This window comes from Scyliorhinus canicula, chromosome 17 (assembly GCF_902713615.1).
Source record: "Scyliorhinus canicula chromosome 17, sScyCan1.1, whole genome shotgun sequence".
Classification (NCBI taxonomy): Eukaryota; Metazoa; Chordata; class Chondrichthyes; order Carcharhiniformes; family Scyliorhinidae; genus Scyliorhinus; species Scyliorhinus canicula.
In genome coordinates, this window is record NC_052162.1 from 63,867,152 (window position 1) to 63,881,389 (window position 14,238).

Below are 14,238 nucleotides of genomic sequence, written 5' to 3' on the forward strand. Positions count from 1 at the left end.
ATTGTTTGACTTTATTTAAAGGAAGTTGAAGAATGAACTGTTGGAAATACGGCGTAAGGGAGCGAAACGTGGCAGTCAAGACTACAGCAATAAGACTTGTGCACGATGCCAGCAGACTCTGGGTCGCTTTGTTAAAAGTGGAAGTGTGTGCAAGCAGTGTAACCACCTGGTGTGTCAACCATGTGGCGTTTCTGATGTAGATGGAAGATGGAAATGCAATGTGTGCATCAAGGAGGCGTGAGTGTTACTTCCACTTAGTATTTTGTTTGAAGAAAGGAAAAACTAGGGAGGATATTTTTTGCAGGTGGCATAAGTCTGTAAATATATTTTATGGAGGTGAGTGTCACTGGATCACCTGTATGCTTGGCCTGCGTCAGGGCTCTCACTCCAATGAATGGAACCACGGCATGAGATCCAAGGCCATGCCACAAGGGACACCCAAGAAAATACCTGGAATAATGGAGAGATTCACATTTGGTACTTTTCAATTTAGACATCAGAGAAGTACTTTGATCCAGAAAGTTGCAAATACCTTGCACTAAAAATGCTGGAAAATCGACAAGACTGAACTCCGGTTAATTTGACTGGCACAACGGGTGCGATTTAACCAAAAAAAGTTCTAAGTGTCATTTTGGGCGTGATTGGTGGGATACTTCTTGACAGCCACCTTGGCAAGATGGCGGTCTGTATTTAATGGCATTTAGTGTCAGAAATGAGCCACCATGAACAACTTGCCGTTGCTGCCTGTCTCGCCATCTAATTCACCAGTCAACACACAAGCATGGCAGCACTCAGATCTGACCCTTGCATTGGGGATTTTGTAACCTGGGCAGGCCTCTCGATGCTGTGACGGGGCATCCTTTCCCCCTCCCCCAAGGGGTTCGGAGGGCCAGCAACAGGGCCACCAATATCGCCTGGGAGTCAGTGGCAGTGCAGGCAACATGACCAGGAGGATTAGTGACGAACGTTAGAAGACCTCTACCGAGCTGCAAGGGTAAGTTACCACCTCCTGGCATCAGTTCCACCAGCCACCGCTCAAATTACTGCACACCCCTCCCCCTGACAAATCATTGTCTGACACCTCACACGCTTACCACATTCAATCTTCATTCTTGCTCCTCAGAACCCACTGATACCCAACAGAACAAAGCCTTCATGTCCAGGTGTGGTGCCCAATCATGCCACCTGCTATAGACCCCCTCGACACTTCAAGTGTGCGGCCCTCATGCCCTCTCTTTGTCCCACTGGAGAAGATAGCCCATAATAAGCAGGAAAGGACCAAAGAAGGGAGGAGGGGCAGTGTACCAACAATCTGGTGAGCACCACACTGTAGCTTATGCACATCAGGTGGAGGCAGAAACATCCAAGAGAGACAGCAGTCGAAGGTCTATGGATCCCAGGATTCAGCCGAGTCCTAGTCAGATGTCGAGCCTCTGGACCAAGTTATCCCAAAGCTGGTGCAGATGCTAAGACATGGCCGTGAGATTCAGGAGGAGATGTAAGCAACATTTCAGCGAGTGTATAGTCATTTGGAGGAGTCCCAAAGGCAACGGGCGCAGAAGATCATGCACCGAGGCCAACATTGCAAGGGTGGTGAACGCAGTGGAAAGCCTGGAGCACAAGGTCAGCGACTTGAGCATTGGTTGAGCCAGATGACGCAGAAGCCTCTGGAGCTCATTCTAGAAGCCTGTCACCAAGAAGATGACGGTGGTCTCCAGTTCTTCCGAATTACCCCCCTCCCCCCTCCTGATACCAGCGGATGTCAAGGGCAGCAGACAGAACAGGGTGACATGGCAAAGCAGGTGACACCGTTAACTCGGCCCAGTAACTCCAACTCCCAGCACTCCAGAGGACATCCACCAAAGACATCCAAAACCACAGTGTGCGAAGAGCAGCAGGCTGCCTCTATCTCTGATGTGCATCCTGGGGACACACCTAAACGTAGCAGTAGACCACGTAAGATCGAGAAGATTGAGGAACATAGTGTGGGCACTGGGGGAGGGGGCATCACAGGGGTGAAGATGGGACCTCATTATATCGGGCCTCCACCTTGGTCTCAGACCTCCACACTAGCGTCATCAGCCAGGATCTCAGCAGGTACCCCTTATTCCCCCAAGAGTCACTTGTCGGTGGTCACAGAGGACCAGACGGGCTTTGTCAAAGGTAGACAGCTGACCGCGAACATCAGGCGCCTGCTGAACGTGATAATGACCCCCTCCGGGGAGAGAACACAAGAGGTGATCGTCTCCCTGGACGCAGAAAAGGCCTTCGACAGAGTCGAGTGGAAATACCTCATAGAGGTACTGGAGCGGTTCGGGCTTGGAACAGGGTTCACCGCTTGGGTAAAGCTCCTGTACAACGCTCCCATGGCGAGTGTACAGACCAACAATACCAACTCCCAATACTTCCAGCTGCACAGGGGCACCAGACAAGGATGCCCACTGTCCCCGCTGCTGTTCGCACTAGCAATTGAACCGCTAGCAATCGCGCTCAGGGCAGCAAAAAATTGGAGGGGGATCCGAAGGGGAGGTAGAGAGCACAGAGTCTCACTCTATGCGGATGATCTGCTCCTCTATATCTCGGACCCACAAAGCAGCATGGACGGAATCATCGCGCTCCTGAAAGAGTTTGGAGCCTTCTCGGGCTACAAACTCAACATGAGCAAAAGTGAGATCTTCCCAGTACACCCGCAAGGGAGGGGAGGGGGGGGGGGGGGGGGGGGGGGGGGGGGGGGCAGCACTAAAGGGGCTGCCGTTCAAACAAGCCCGACATAAATTCCGCTACCTGGGGATCCAAATAGCCCATGACTGGAAAGGGATCCACAAATGGAACCTCACCAGCCTGACGGAGGAAGTTAAAAAGGACCTGCAAAGATGGAACACACTCCCGCTCTCCCTCGCGGGGAGAGTTCAGACGATCAAAATGAACGTACTGCCCAGGTTCCTCTTCCTGTTTAGATCCATTCCGATCTACATCCCCAAGGCCTTTTTCAAAGCGCTGGACAAACTCATCATGGCGTTCGTATGGGGGGGTAAAAATGCTAGGATCCCAAAGAAGGTCTTACAAAAAACAAAAACCAGGGGAGGGTTAGCCCTCCCGAATCTACAATTCTACCACTGGGCAGCAACAGCCGAGCGAGTAAGGGGATGGATCCAGGAGCCAGAAGCTGAGTGGGTGCGTGCGGAGGAGGCCTCCTGCATGGGAACCTCCCTCCGGGCCCTCGCCACGGCAGCACTCCCATCCCCACCCAAAAAACACTCCAGCAGCCCAGTGGTGACAGCCACCCTCCAATCCTGGAACCAACTGCGGCAGCAACTTGGCCTGACCAAAATGTCGAACAGGGCTCCCATCTGCAACAACCATAGGTTCAAACCAGCACTGACCGACGCCACCTTCAAAAGGTGGAGGCAGGACGGGGGGACACTGACAGTCAGGGACCTATACACGGACGACAGGATCGCAACACTGGACGAACTGACAGAGAAATTTCAGCTAGCTGGGGGGAACGAGCTACGGTACCTGCAGCTCAAAAACTTCCTACGAAAGGAGACAAGGACGTACCCACAACCGCCACGACAGACACTACTGGAAGACCTACTGGACGCAAGTATCCTAGAGAAAGGGAACTGTAGTGACATGTATGACCGACTGGTAGATAGGGACGACACCGTACTGGACGCAACAAGGAGGAAATGGGAGGACGACCTGGGGATGGAGATCGGGTGGGGACTCTGGAGCGAAGCACTGCATAGGGTCAACTCCACCTCCACGTGCGCAAGGCTCAGCCTGACGCAACTAAAAGTGGTACATAGAGCCCACTTAACAAGAACCCGTATGAGTAGGTTCTTCCCGGAGGTGGAAGACAGATGTGAACGGTGCCAAAGAGGCCCGGCCAACCACGCCCACATGTTCTGGTCTTGCCCCAGACTCGTGGAGTACTGGACAGCCTTCTTCGAGGTAATGTCCAAAGTGGTGGGAGTGAGGGTGGAGCCATGCCCGATAGTGGCGGTCTTCGGGGTTTCAGAACAGCCAGATCTATTCCTGGGGAGGAGGGCAGACGCCCTTGCCTTTGCCTCCCTGATCGCCCGCCGTAGAATCCTGTTTGGCTGGCGGTCAGCAGCACCGCCCAGAGCTGCGGACTGGCTGTCCGACCTCTCGGAATCTCTCCAAATGGAGAAAATCAAATTTGCCATCCGAGGGTCGGACGACGGCTTCCACAGAACGTGGGAGCCATTCATGCAACTGTTCCGGGACCTATTTGTGGCCAATGTACAAGAGGAAGAATAGTCGGGGGAAGGTAGCGGGAGGGGGGGGGGGGGGGGCTACAGGTTCGTTACGGGGGTTCGATGGCTAGCTAAAGCCCAAAACCAAACTAAATAAACATGTTGAGGGGGGGGGGGGGGGGGGGGGGGCGCAGTTACTACTACGAAGATGCTTACCTGTAAATATGTATGTTAATTTTTGCGTGTTTGTTTTTTTTCTTTTTTCTTTCTCCTAACAATTTGTAATTTGTTCAATATAAAATATGAAAACTGAATAAAAACATTTATAAAAAAAAGAGTCACTTGTCATCCTGGGTGTTCCTCGAAGATGCCGGGGATCTCTGAATGTCCCAGGATGTAGCTGTCATGCATGTTCCCTGGGAAGCATGCACACATGTGCATGATGCGGAGGTGGTGGTCGCACATGAGTTGAACATTCAAGGAGTGGAACCCCTTCCTTTCAATGAAGGGTACTCCCTGACACCCCGGTGAGCACAAGGTGACATGCATGCCACAAATTAGCCTTTTTCGCTACAGAATTTCAGTACAAACCCAAAGCTACAACAATTTATTTGTACAAAGAAAACCAAAGATACTGTATCACCCCTTGCAGATCCTCAACAGAATGGAGGATCCTTGGTGTTCGGTAGTTTTACATATCACTCTCTGTTCATGAGCCTCTGCTGCACAAGCCTTCCCGTATGTCCTAATTTCATTGGAACCAAAACTCGGTATCCACATGTTCACCTGGCATTCAACGTACAACAAAATAATCTTGATGTCCAGCGTGTTGGACTCGAACAACGTGCTAATCAACATGCATCACTCGCCACATGTACAATGAAATCACCAGCAATCTGCAAAAGCATTTCTTCGACACCTTAAGCTCACTCGAATCAATCTGCCTCTGTCACTCTGTTCTGCAGTTCCCAGCAGTACTTTCCTGAACAGTTGAAAATCTCACCGACCCAGAGCATGCCAGAAGAGAGAAAGAGTTCACCTTCCCCTTCTCCAGCCCAGGCAGCGGAACATCTTACCATCCTCCCTTTCCTTACTCCAGACCACAAAAGCAAAGAGGCGGCAGCAAAATAAACACACATCCTCTAGGCAGCTGCAACTCAAGCTGCAAACACCGTTCTTTCGGATCAATCCACCTATCTGTCCCCCCTCTCGCAGCTCCCAGCAATAGACTCCTCAGAAGTGGAAAGTCGCACCAACCTAGAGTACGCCAGAAGAGAGAAAGAGCTTCCCTTCCTCTTCTCCAGTGCAGGCAGCAGATCATCTCCCATCCTCCCTTTCCTTACTCTAAGCTACAGAAAATTAAGGAAACAGCAGCAGCAAGCAGTAAACAACCTGCAGCATCAATTGAGAATATTTTGTTTATTAACAGTTAACAATACCTTTATACAAAAAAGATAAAAACAAGCTACTTAACAGTGCACATACCACATTAATCATTAAGCAACAAGGAAAATGCACTGTATCACTCACAGGCACCTGTTCACAACAGAATATCGATACAAATACAAAGCCACAACAGTGAATTTATAAAAAGAAAACCAAATACACGTTAAACATTAAAAACTCAACAGTACAATGAAGTTACCAGGATCCACATCAACCCGTTGCTCTCTTCCCCCTCCTGCACCTCCCAGCAGAAGACTTGCATTAGTAGAAAGTCGCTTGGGGGTTACGCAACAATACACTTGAAACCCACATTGACACAGAGCATGGCAGCAGAGCGAGTGAGCATATCTTTCCGGACTGCAGGCCTCCGACAAAAGAGGCTGCAGGAGACAAGTTCACAGCCTCCAGACATCAAACAGTAAATACTACAATAACTCTCCCCACCGCCCACAGCTCCAGCAGTGGACCTGCATCAGTGGAAAGCCGCTCAGAGGTGAGCACAACAATACATTGGAAACACCACACCGACACAGAGCATGCTGGAAGATTGAGAGAGTAGTCCTTCCCCCGCTCCAGCACTGACAGTAGGTTCTGGACTACAAGCTAGAGAGGGGAAAAAGGACTGCAACAGACAAACACATGTCTTCCGTACATCACCCAGTCAACAGTACAATAGCAAGCACACGGGCTCCGGACATTAAACATAAACAGGCAACAGTACAAAAAGTCACCAGTAAGAGTCCGGACATTAAACAGTGAACAGTCACCAGCAAAATGAAGCCACCAGCAATTTCTTCAAGACCCCCAAGTTGCTCAGTGGAATCGGGCCTCCACCCTTCCCCTCCTGCAGTACCAGCAGCACGTCACCAGCCTTCCACCCTGTCCTTGTTCCTGGCCACAGAAGTAAAAGAGGCGATACCAAGCAAATACTTGACTTCCAGAGATTAAATATTGAACAGTCAGCAATACAAATAAAGTCGCCAACAATCGCACGGAGGCACAGTGATTGGCACTGCTGCCTCACAGCGCTAGAGATCTGGGTTCAATTCCAGGAAACGATCTATGTGGAGTTTGCACATTCTCCGCGTGTCTGCGTGAGTTTCCTCCGGGTGCTCCGGTTTGCTCCCACAGTCCAAAGATGTGCAGGTTAGGTGGATTGGCTATGATAAAACTTTCCCCTTGATGTCCAGAAAGGTGAGATTATGGGGTTACCAGGATAGGGCAGGAGACTGGGCCTAGGTAGGGTACTCTTTCAGAGGGTTGGTCTTGAAGAAATGTCTTTGCAGATTGCAGAGGCAGACTCGATGGGCCAAATAGCCTCCTTCTGCACTGTTGGGATTCTATGATACTATGAAACTGTAAGAGCAGGTCCTTCAGCTGGTTGCTCAGTTAAATCGGGCCACCACCGTTCCCATTTAGAAGCACTGGCAGCAGGTCACCTGAACTCCCATCCTGACCTTGGTCATGCCCAGGCCACAGAAGGAAAAGAAGTGGTTGCAAGCAAACTCGGTAACATTCCAGATATCAACAAGGAATCATCACCGTTCCATATTGGTACCAATACAAAGTTATATCAGCTAATTTCCACACAAAAAAGCCCAACACATAGCATCACCTCTCAACAGAAATAGAGGATAATCCTGAGAATGTGCCATTATGTCCAGAACTTTGTCGTAGAAATGATCTGTCCATCAATGTGTTACTTGTTCCACCTATCAATATAATTCTCAATCCAGGAGCCGCAGCTGTGCAGGTCCTCCCACATGGCCCAATCTGACCGGAACCAAATCCTGGCAACTACATATTCCACTGGCACTCAAGGTGCAGTTGAACATCCTTGACTTACAGCATGTTTAACCTGAGTTTACGTGCCAGTTACAAGCAGCACTCGCCACACCAGCAACAAAAGCATCAGCAATCTGTCAAAGCACTTTGTCAATGGTGTCATCAGGTGACCCATTTGGATCAATGTGATGCACCAGGTCCCACAGTGTCTTCTTGCTTCAAACCGGATTGCCTTCTGGACTCGTATGTCTCCCTGATCCTGATGTTCCAGTACACCGGTATCTTAGAAAAAATTGTCATCTTTCCAGCTACTGAAAAGGAAGGAAACAGCAACAGTAGCTGCTTTCTCCAGCTTGTGGCTGTAAATGCCTGGAGGCTGCTGTTGCTGTTTCCTTCCTTTTCAGTAGCTGGAAAGATGACAATTTTTTCTAAGATACCGGTGTACTGGAACATCAGGATCAGGGAGACAGGTTAAATTGCACCCTAAAGCTTCAGGGCCATTTTATACCTTATAAACAGAGAAAGCCATGATAAAGAGATACAGAGAAATTCAGGCACACAAAATCCTGGGATCTTTGCCAAAGCACACTTCTGGAAGAGAGTCTGAGCCACAGGGAGCACTTACTGACAAATCATGGGGAGTGTCTTTGTCATGGCTCATAATATTTAGGGGCAGCAGGGTAGCATGGTGGTTAGCATAAATGCTTCACGGTCCCAGGTTCGATTCCCGGCTGGGTCACTGTCTGTGTGGAGTCTGCACGTCCTCCCCCTGTGTGCGTGGGTTTCCTCCGGGTGCTCCGGTTTCCTCCCACAGTCCAAAGATCTGCGGGTTAGGTGGATTGGCCATGCTAAATTGCCCGTAGTGTCCTAATAAAAGTAAGGTTAAGGGGGGGGGTTGTTGGGTTACGGGTATAGGGTGGATACGCGGGTTTGAGTAGGGTGATCATGGCTCGGCACAACATTGAGGGCCGAAGGGCCTGTTCTGTGCTGTACTGTTCTATGTTCTATGTTCTAATATACATTTATAAAATTAGTCCAAAGATATAGATATCAAGATGGAAAACCTTCTCAACATTGATATTGAATTTATGAACCTTTGGCAAGTGGTAGGAAAAGGACAGAGGTCAATGCCTTGCTTGCTTGGATTGCGTTGATCCTGAATAGTCTTTTTGTCCCAAGGAATTTCCTTCATGCAATCCTTGGTTTTCTCTTAATCCCGAAGCAATTGAGAGATGGGGCACAAATTGACAGTATTACTTTGTGTAGACTGAGGACGCCTTCCTCCTATACAGCAATAATAAACCTATGGCATTTCCAAAATCTTTACGGAACCCAACTTCCTCAGTGTGGCTTTTGAATAATGCTCCTGAGTTTTTCATTCATTATTAACAAGAACTCCAGGAGCCATTTTCTGGAAGGTTCTGGGACAAGACTTGAATGGATTGCCCAATGTCAACATGAACTAAGGATGAGAAAATAAAAGTTAGAGCTGCAACAGGGAGTTGATTTTAGAGTTTAAGCCAATATCAGCAAGAATGATTTCAGTTTGTAAAGTACCAGATTAAACCTTCAAACAAACTTTCATAGTTAAAAAATCAAAAAAAGTGCAATTCCACACAATTACTAAAATCCTATGTTCTTCACTAGAAAGCTAAAGAAAGAAACTGGAGATTGGTTCTTTGAACACCGAGCAAAACGGCACACTATTGATTTTGGGAGTGATATAATCAGAGCATCATTGAAGAGGAAACTTGTCTGTAAGTAGCTGAGCACTGCATATTTTCAATTATAGTCTATATGCCTGAAATTCATGAATATTATACATTTATCCATTAAGGAAAAGAAGTTTTGTTACCTGTTTGTTTCTTGCTGAAATTCTCATCCATGCTTTTGTTCCCTCCCAACTCGGCCATTCCAATGCTCTCCTGGCTTGCCTCCCATCTTGTACCCTCCATAAACTTCTACCTATTTTTGATGCTTATATCCTGACTTGCACCAAGTCTCATTCATCCATCCATGCACTGTTTGCTGGCCTACATTCTTCCAATCAGGCAATGCCTCGGTTGAAAATTCTCAACCTTATTTTCACCTGGCCGCCCCAATCTCTGTAATCTCCTTCAGTGCCCAACAAGATCTCTTTGCTTCTCCATATCTGGCTTCTCTCACATTCCTGATTTTAATTGCTATACCATATGGCAGCCATATAGGTCCAAAACTCTGGAATTCCCTCCTTAAATGTTATTGCCTTTCTTTCCTCCTTTCAAAATGCTTCTTAAAACTTACCTATTTAGGGTGGCATGGTGGTGCAGTGGTAAGCACTTCTGCCTCACGGCGCCGAAGTCCCGGGTTCGATCCTGGTCCTGGGTCACCGTCCATGTGGACTTTGCACATTCTCCCTGTGTTTGCATGGGTCTCACCCCCACAACTCTTAAGATGTGCAGGGTAGGTGGATTGGCCATGCTAAATTGCTCTTTAATTGGAAAAAATAATTGGGTACCAGAAATTTACATTTTAAAAAAGCCTACCAGTTTGGTCCACTTTTGGTCACCACATCTCTGTACGTGGGTCAGTGCCAAATTCTGTTTGGTAACACTGCTGTGAAGCGCCTTGGGACATTTGACTGTATTAAAGGTGCTATATTAATGCAAGCTGTTGTCTGATTGCTGAGGAATGAATGTTTCTCTTAGTTATTACAGATTAGCTTTCAAATTCCCATTCTCTAATGCACAGAGGAGTTAGTGATGAATTGAGAGGACTGGGGAAGGAGTGGACAATATCTAATAAAATCCAGTAAATACCTGCTAACATTTCTCTTGCTGTGTAGTGAATAAGCGAGAGACCGCAGGACAGGCATTGCTACAGAAGGCACTGGCCAACGATGCAAAAGCAAGTACTACAGCAAAGACAAAGCAGAAGACATCTCAAGATGAAGGCAGGGTTTCTCGGTGAGTGTGATCATATAGCTCAACAGTTTTTTGCATCATTAATTTTGGTTTCTGTATATTGACCTGTATATTGTAAACTTTAGTTATTATTTTAAATAATTTGGCTAATTCTTTTGTTTCATTTTGTTGGCGAGAGACCAAAATGAAGGGCAAAGGCTAAAATACAGGGCATAAGCAAGATTAGACAAAGGAAATGAAATGAAATGAAATGAAAATCGCTTATTGTCACAAGTAGGCTTCAATGAAGTTACTGTGAAAAGCCCCTAGTCGCCACATTCCGGCGCCTGTTCGGGGAGGCTGGTACGGGAATTGAACCGTGCTGCTGGCCTGCCTTGGTCTGCTTTAAAAGCCAGCGATTTAGCCCAGTGTGCTAAACCAGCCCCTCATCCTTGAACAGGAGGAGGTCCCATGCAGACACAGGGAGAATGTGCAAAGTCCACATGGACGGTGACCCAGGACCAGGATCGAACCCGGGACTTCGGTGCCATGAGGCAGCAGTGCTAACCACTGCACCACCATGCCACCCTAAATGGATACGTTTTAAGAAGCATTTTGAAAGGAGGAAAGAAAGGCAGCAACATTTAAGAAGGGAATTCCAGAGTTTTGGACCTATATGGCTGCCATATGGTATAGAACAAATCAATTGGAAACTAATGATTAAGATGAGTTCTTTTCAAAATGGAGATTGTAAGAGGAATGGAAAAAACTGAAGGTAGGAAATCTACAACTTGAAATTTTATAAAAGAATCAATTAAAGAATGAGTTTTCATTGCAATACAGGTGGAAAGAGGATATAGCACAATGTGTTTGGATCTGGGAAGGAAGAATGGAAAAATCGAGAAATACCAGAAAATTTGCAGTTGAGAAAGAGAAGTTAAGATCAAGGAGAAATGGAAAGGGGAGTTGGGAGAGGTGATCAATGGGGGAGTATGGAGTGAGGCATTGCGTAGGGTAAACAAGACCTCCTCCTGTTCAAGGATGAGCCTGATACTGTTTAAGATTTATTACAAACATGTATCAAAACAGGTTACAATACATAAACATCCCGGGAAACATACTTCCCAGCAATCAACTACACAGTCTGCACAGGGTACATATGACTCGGGCGAGAATGAGTGGGTTCTTCCAGTGGGGTAGCAGATGAGTGGGAGGTGTGGGCGGGGACCAGCGAATCAAGGTTGAGAAAAATTAAGAGTGTTCGTGGTCTTAGCCAGGATAGTGGCGAAGAAGGTGGACCTGGACCCTTTGGTGGCGATATTTGGGATTTCGGAGAAGCCGGAGCTCATGGAAAGGAGGACGGCCGATGTCATGGCCTTCGCCTCTCTGATTGAACGGCGGCAAATTTTGCTGGAGTGGCGGTCGGCATCGCCACCAGGGGTAGCAGATTGGTTGGGTGACCTGTACAACTTCAGAAGATAAGATACGAGTTGAGGAGCTCTGCAGAGGGGTTTGAGAAAAGGTGGGGGATGTTTGTGACTATGTTTGAGGATCTGTTCGTCCGGGGTGGGGGAAGGGTGAGAAAGGGAGAAAAATCTGTACAGACGGTGTAGTCGATTGCTGGGAAGTACGTTTCCCGGGGTGTTTATGTATTATAACCTCTTTTGATACATGTTTGTAATAAAATAGATTTTTAAAACAAAAAGGGAATGAGAAGTTGAAGGACAGATCCTGCTTGGTTCCTGACTGTGAATGGGAGCAGACTGAATTCTTGGACCAACTTCAGCTCGATTGAGAGTGTAAAAAGGATAATTTGTCTCAAAGAAGGAAGCAAAGTTTCTTGAAAGTATTTCTGGCCAGTGTGGAGATTTGGGAGTTCTATGAGGTCAGGAGGGATAGTAAGACTGAGAACCTCGGTATTTGCACTGGGACTAAGAATGGAAATATCAATGGAAACAAGTTGGTTAGATGTAAAAGACACGGTGGATGTTTGATGGCTATTGCAGCTGAGATTCCACTGATATTCCACTTGCTTTGCTCTGTAACTCCAGGAGAGCCCCCATGAAAGTTTTGCCTTCCCGCCATTAAATTGAATGAACTAATTTTTAATTTCCTTCTTGAAGGACATGGGGAGATTTTATAGAGATCAGGTTGTGATTTAGTCATTACATCTTAAGAGAACACTAACCCTTGAGAATATACGGGGACCGGTTTTCAAGGTCCTGCAGCTGAGGGAATTCGATCACTTTGATACATCACATTAAAAAAAAACATAGAAAAGGCCAAAGCCGAATTTGGTGTAAACATCAAGCAGGCTTCCTTTTTTGCAATCCTTCTGGCTCAATTTTCCTCTATGTTCAGGAGCAAGAAAACCTGACCAAGGTCTTTACAGAAAAACTTGAATTTATTGGTTGGGTATTTAAGGGGTTCCTGTACCATTGAACTCTTTCTAATCTTGGCACACATAAGGAAAGAACATACAGAATATGCAGTATTCAGTGCAGGGATATTGATCTATGGTCATGATGCCCTCCTTTGAGTTTTTTTAATGGCTCTTTACAAACAAAAGGAAGGTAATGGACTTGTCAGATACTGAAGCCATCTGTGTTCACCTGCAGCAAAACCTGAGCAATATTCAAGCTTGGACTGATAAATAACAAGTAACAAGTGTCAGGCAATGATCATCTCCAACAAGAGAGAATCTAACCATCTCCCCTTGACATTCAGCATTAGCATCGCTGAATCCCCTACTGTCACCATCCTGGGAGTTACCATTGACCAGAAACTGAACTGGACAAGTCATATATACTTTGACTACAAAAACAAGTCAGAGGTTGGAAACTGACCTCCTGACTCCCTAAAACCTGTCCACATGTACAAGGCACGAGTCAGGAATGTGTTGGAATACTCTCTCAGTTGCCTGGATGACTGCAGCTCCAACAACACTGAAGGAGCAAAATATTTTTCAGGACATAGCAGCCTGCTTGAGTGGCACCCCATCCACCACCTTAAACATTCATTCACTCCACCACTGACACACAGTGGCGGCAATGTGTACAATCTACAAGATGCACTGCAGCAATCACTGAGGCCAACAGTACCGTCCAAATCCACGACCTCCACCACCTGGAAGGACAAGGGCAGCAGATGCAAATTCCCCTCCAAGCCACACACCGTCCTGTCTCGGAAATATATCGCCATTCCTTCACTGGGTCAAAATCCTGGAATTCCTTTCCTGCTAGCACTGTGGGTGTACCTACTCCACATGATCAGCAGTGGTTCAAGAAGGCGGCTCACTATCCAATTAGAGATGGACAATAAATCAATCAATTTGATTATTGGAAACTATAAGTAAATCGATAGGCATTTTAAAAATTTTAATTTCTGAAACATTCTGATAATTTTGAACTATTTTGGAAGATTGGAATGAGGAATGTGGACCAACTTATTTCTCCTGAAATAGCAGTAAAATAACTAAACCATGCCTGTGATTTGTGGTTTGATAGCATCCTGTCTGAATCCCAAGAGAGTTCTGAGCAGCCAAGTGACACAGAGTCTACTGGACGCGCGAGTATCAGCAGCTACAAGAGCAACTCGCAATCTCCCTCCAAACACAACACACCTAACAATTCCAGGTGAGAGATCTGGGGAGAATACTGTCTGAAATTCCTGTCACCAAATGGAAATCTGGACATTAATGTGACTCAGACCATATATTCCCTTCAAACCTACATCTTTCATCTGCCCTAATATCTCCTACGTAGCTCAGTATCAAATTTTACTTGATAATGCTATTGTGAAGTGTCTTGGGATATTTTAGTGCATTAAAGGTGCTACATTTAAACAAGCTGCTGTTGAAATAATTGGCTATCATGCAACTGTGTTTAACCTCTTTTTTTTCT

The 14,238-nt window shown here is 46.7% G+C and overlaps 1 protein-coding gene across 6 annotated transcripts in view; it reads left to right on the forward strand.

Annotated features, from left to right (window-relative positions):
• sytl4 (synaptotagmin-like 4) overlaps positions 1-14,238 on the forward strand; it is a 132,549-nt gene that overhangs the window by 70,065 nt on the left and 48,246 nt on the right. For all 6 annotated transcript variants that reach the window (XM_038775374.1, XM_038775370.1, XM_038775371.1 and 3 more), the window contains 4 exons: positions 22-237; positions 9,102-9,211; positions 10,279-10,399; positions 13,843-13,971. In XM_038775374.1, coding sequence (XP_038631302.1) covers positions 22-237; positions 9,102-9,211; positions 10,279-10,399; positions 13,843-13,971 — 576 coding nt within the window. The remainder of the gene's footprint in view (positions 1-21; positions 238-9,101; positions 9,212-10,278; positions 10,400-13,842; positions 13,972-14,238) is intronic.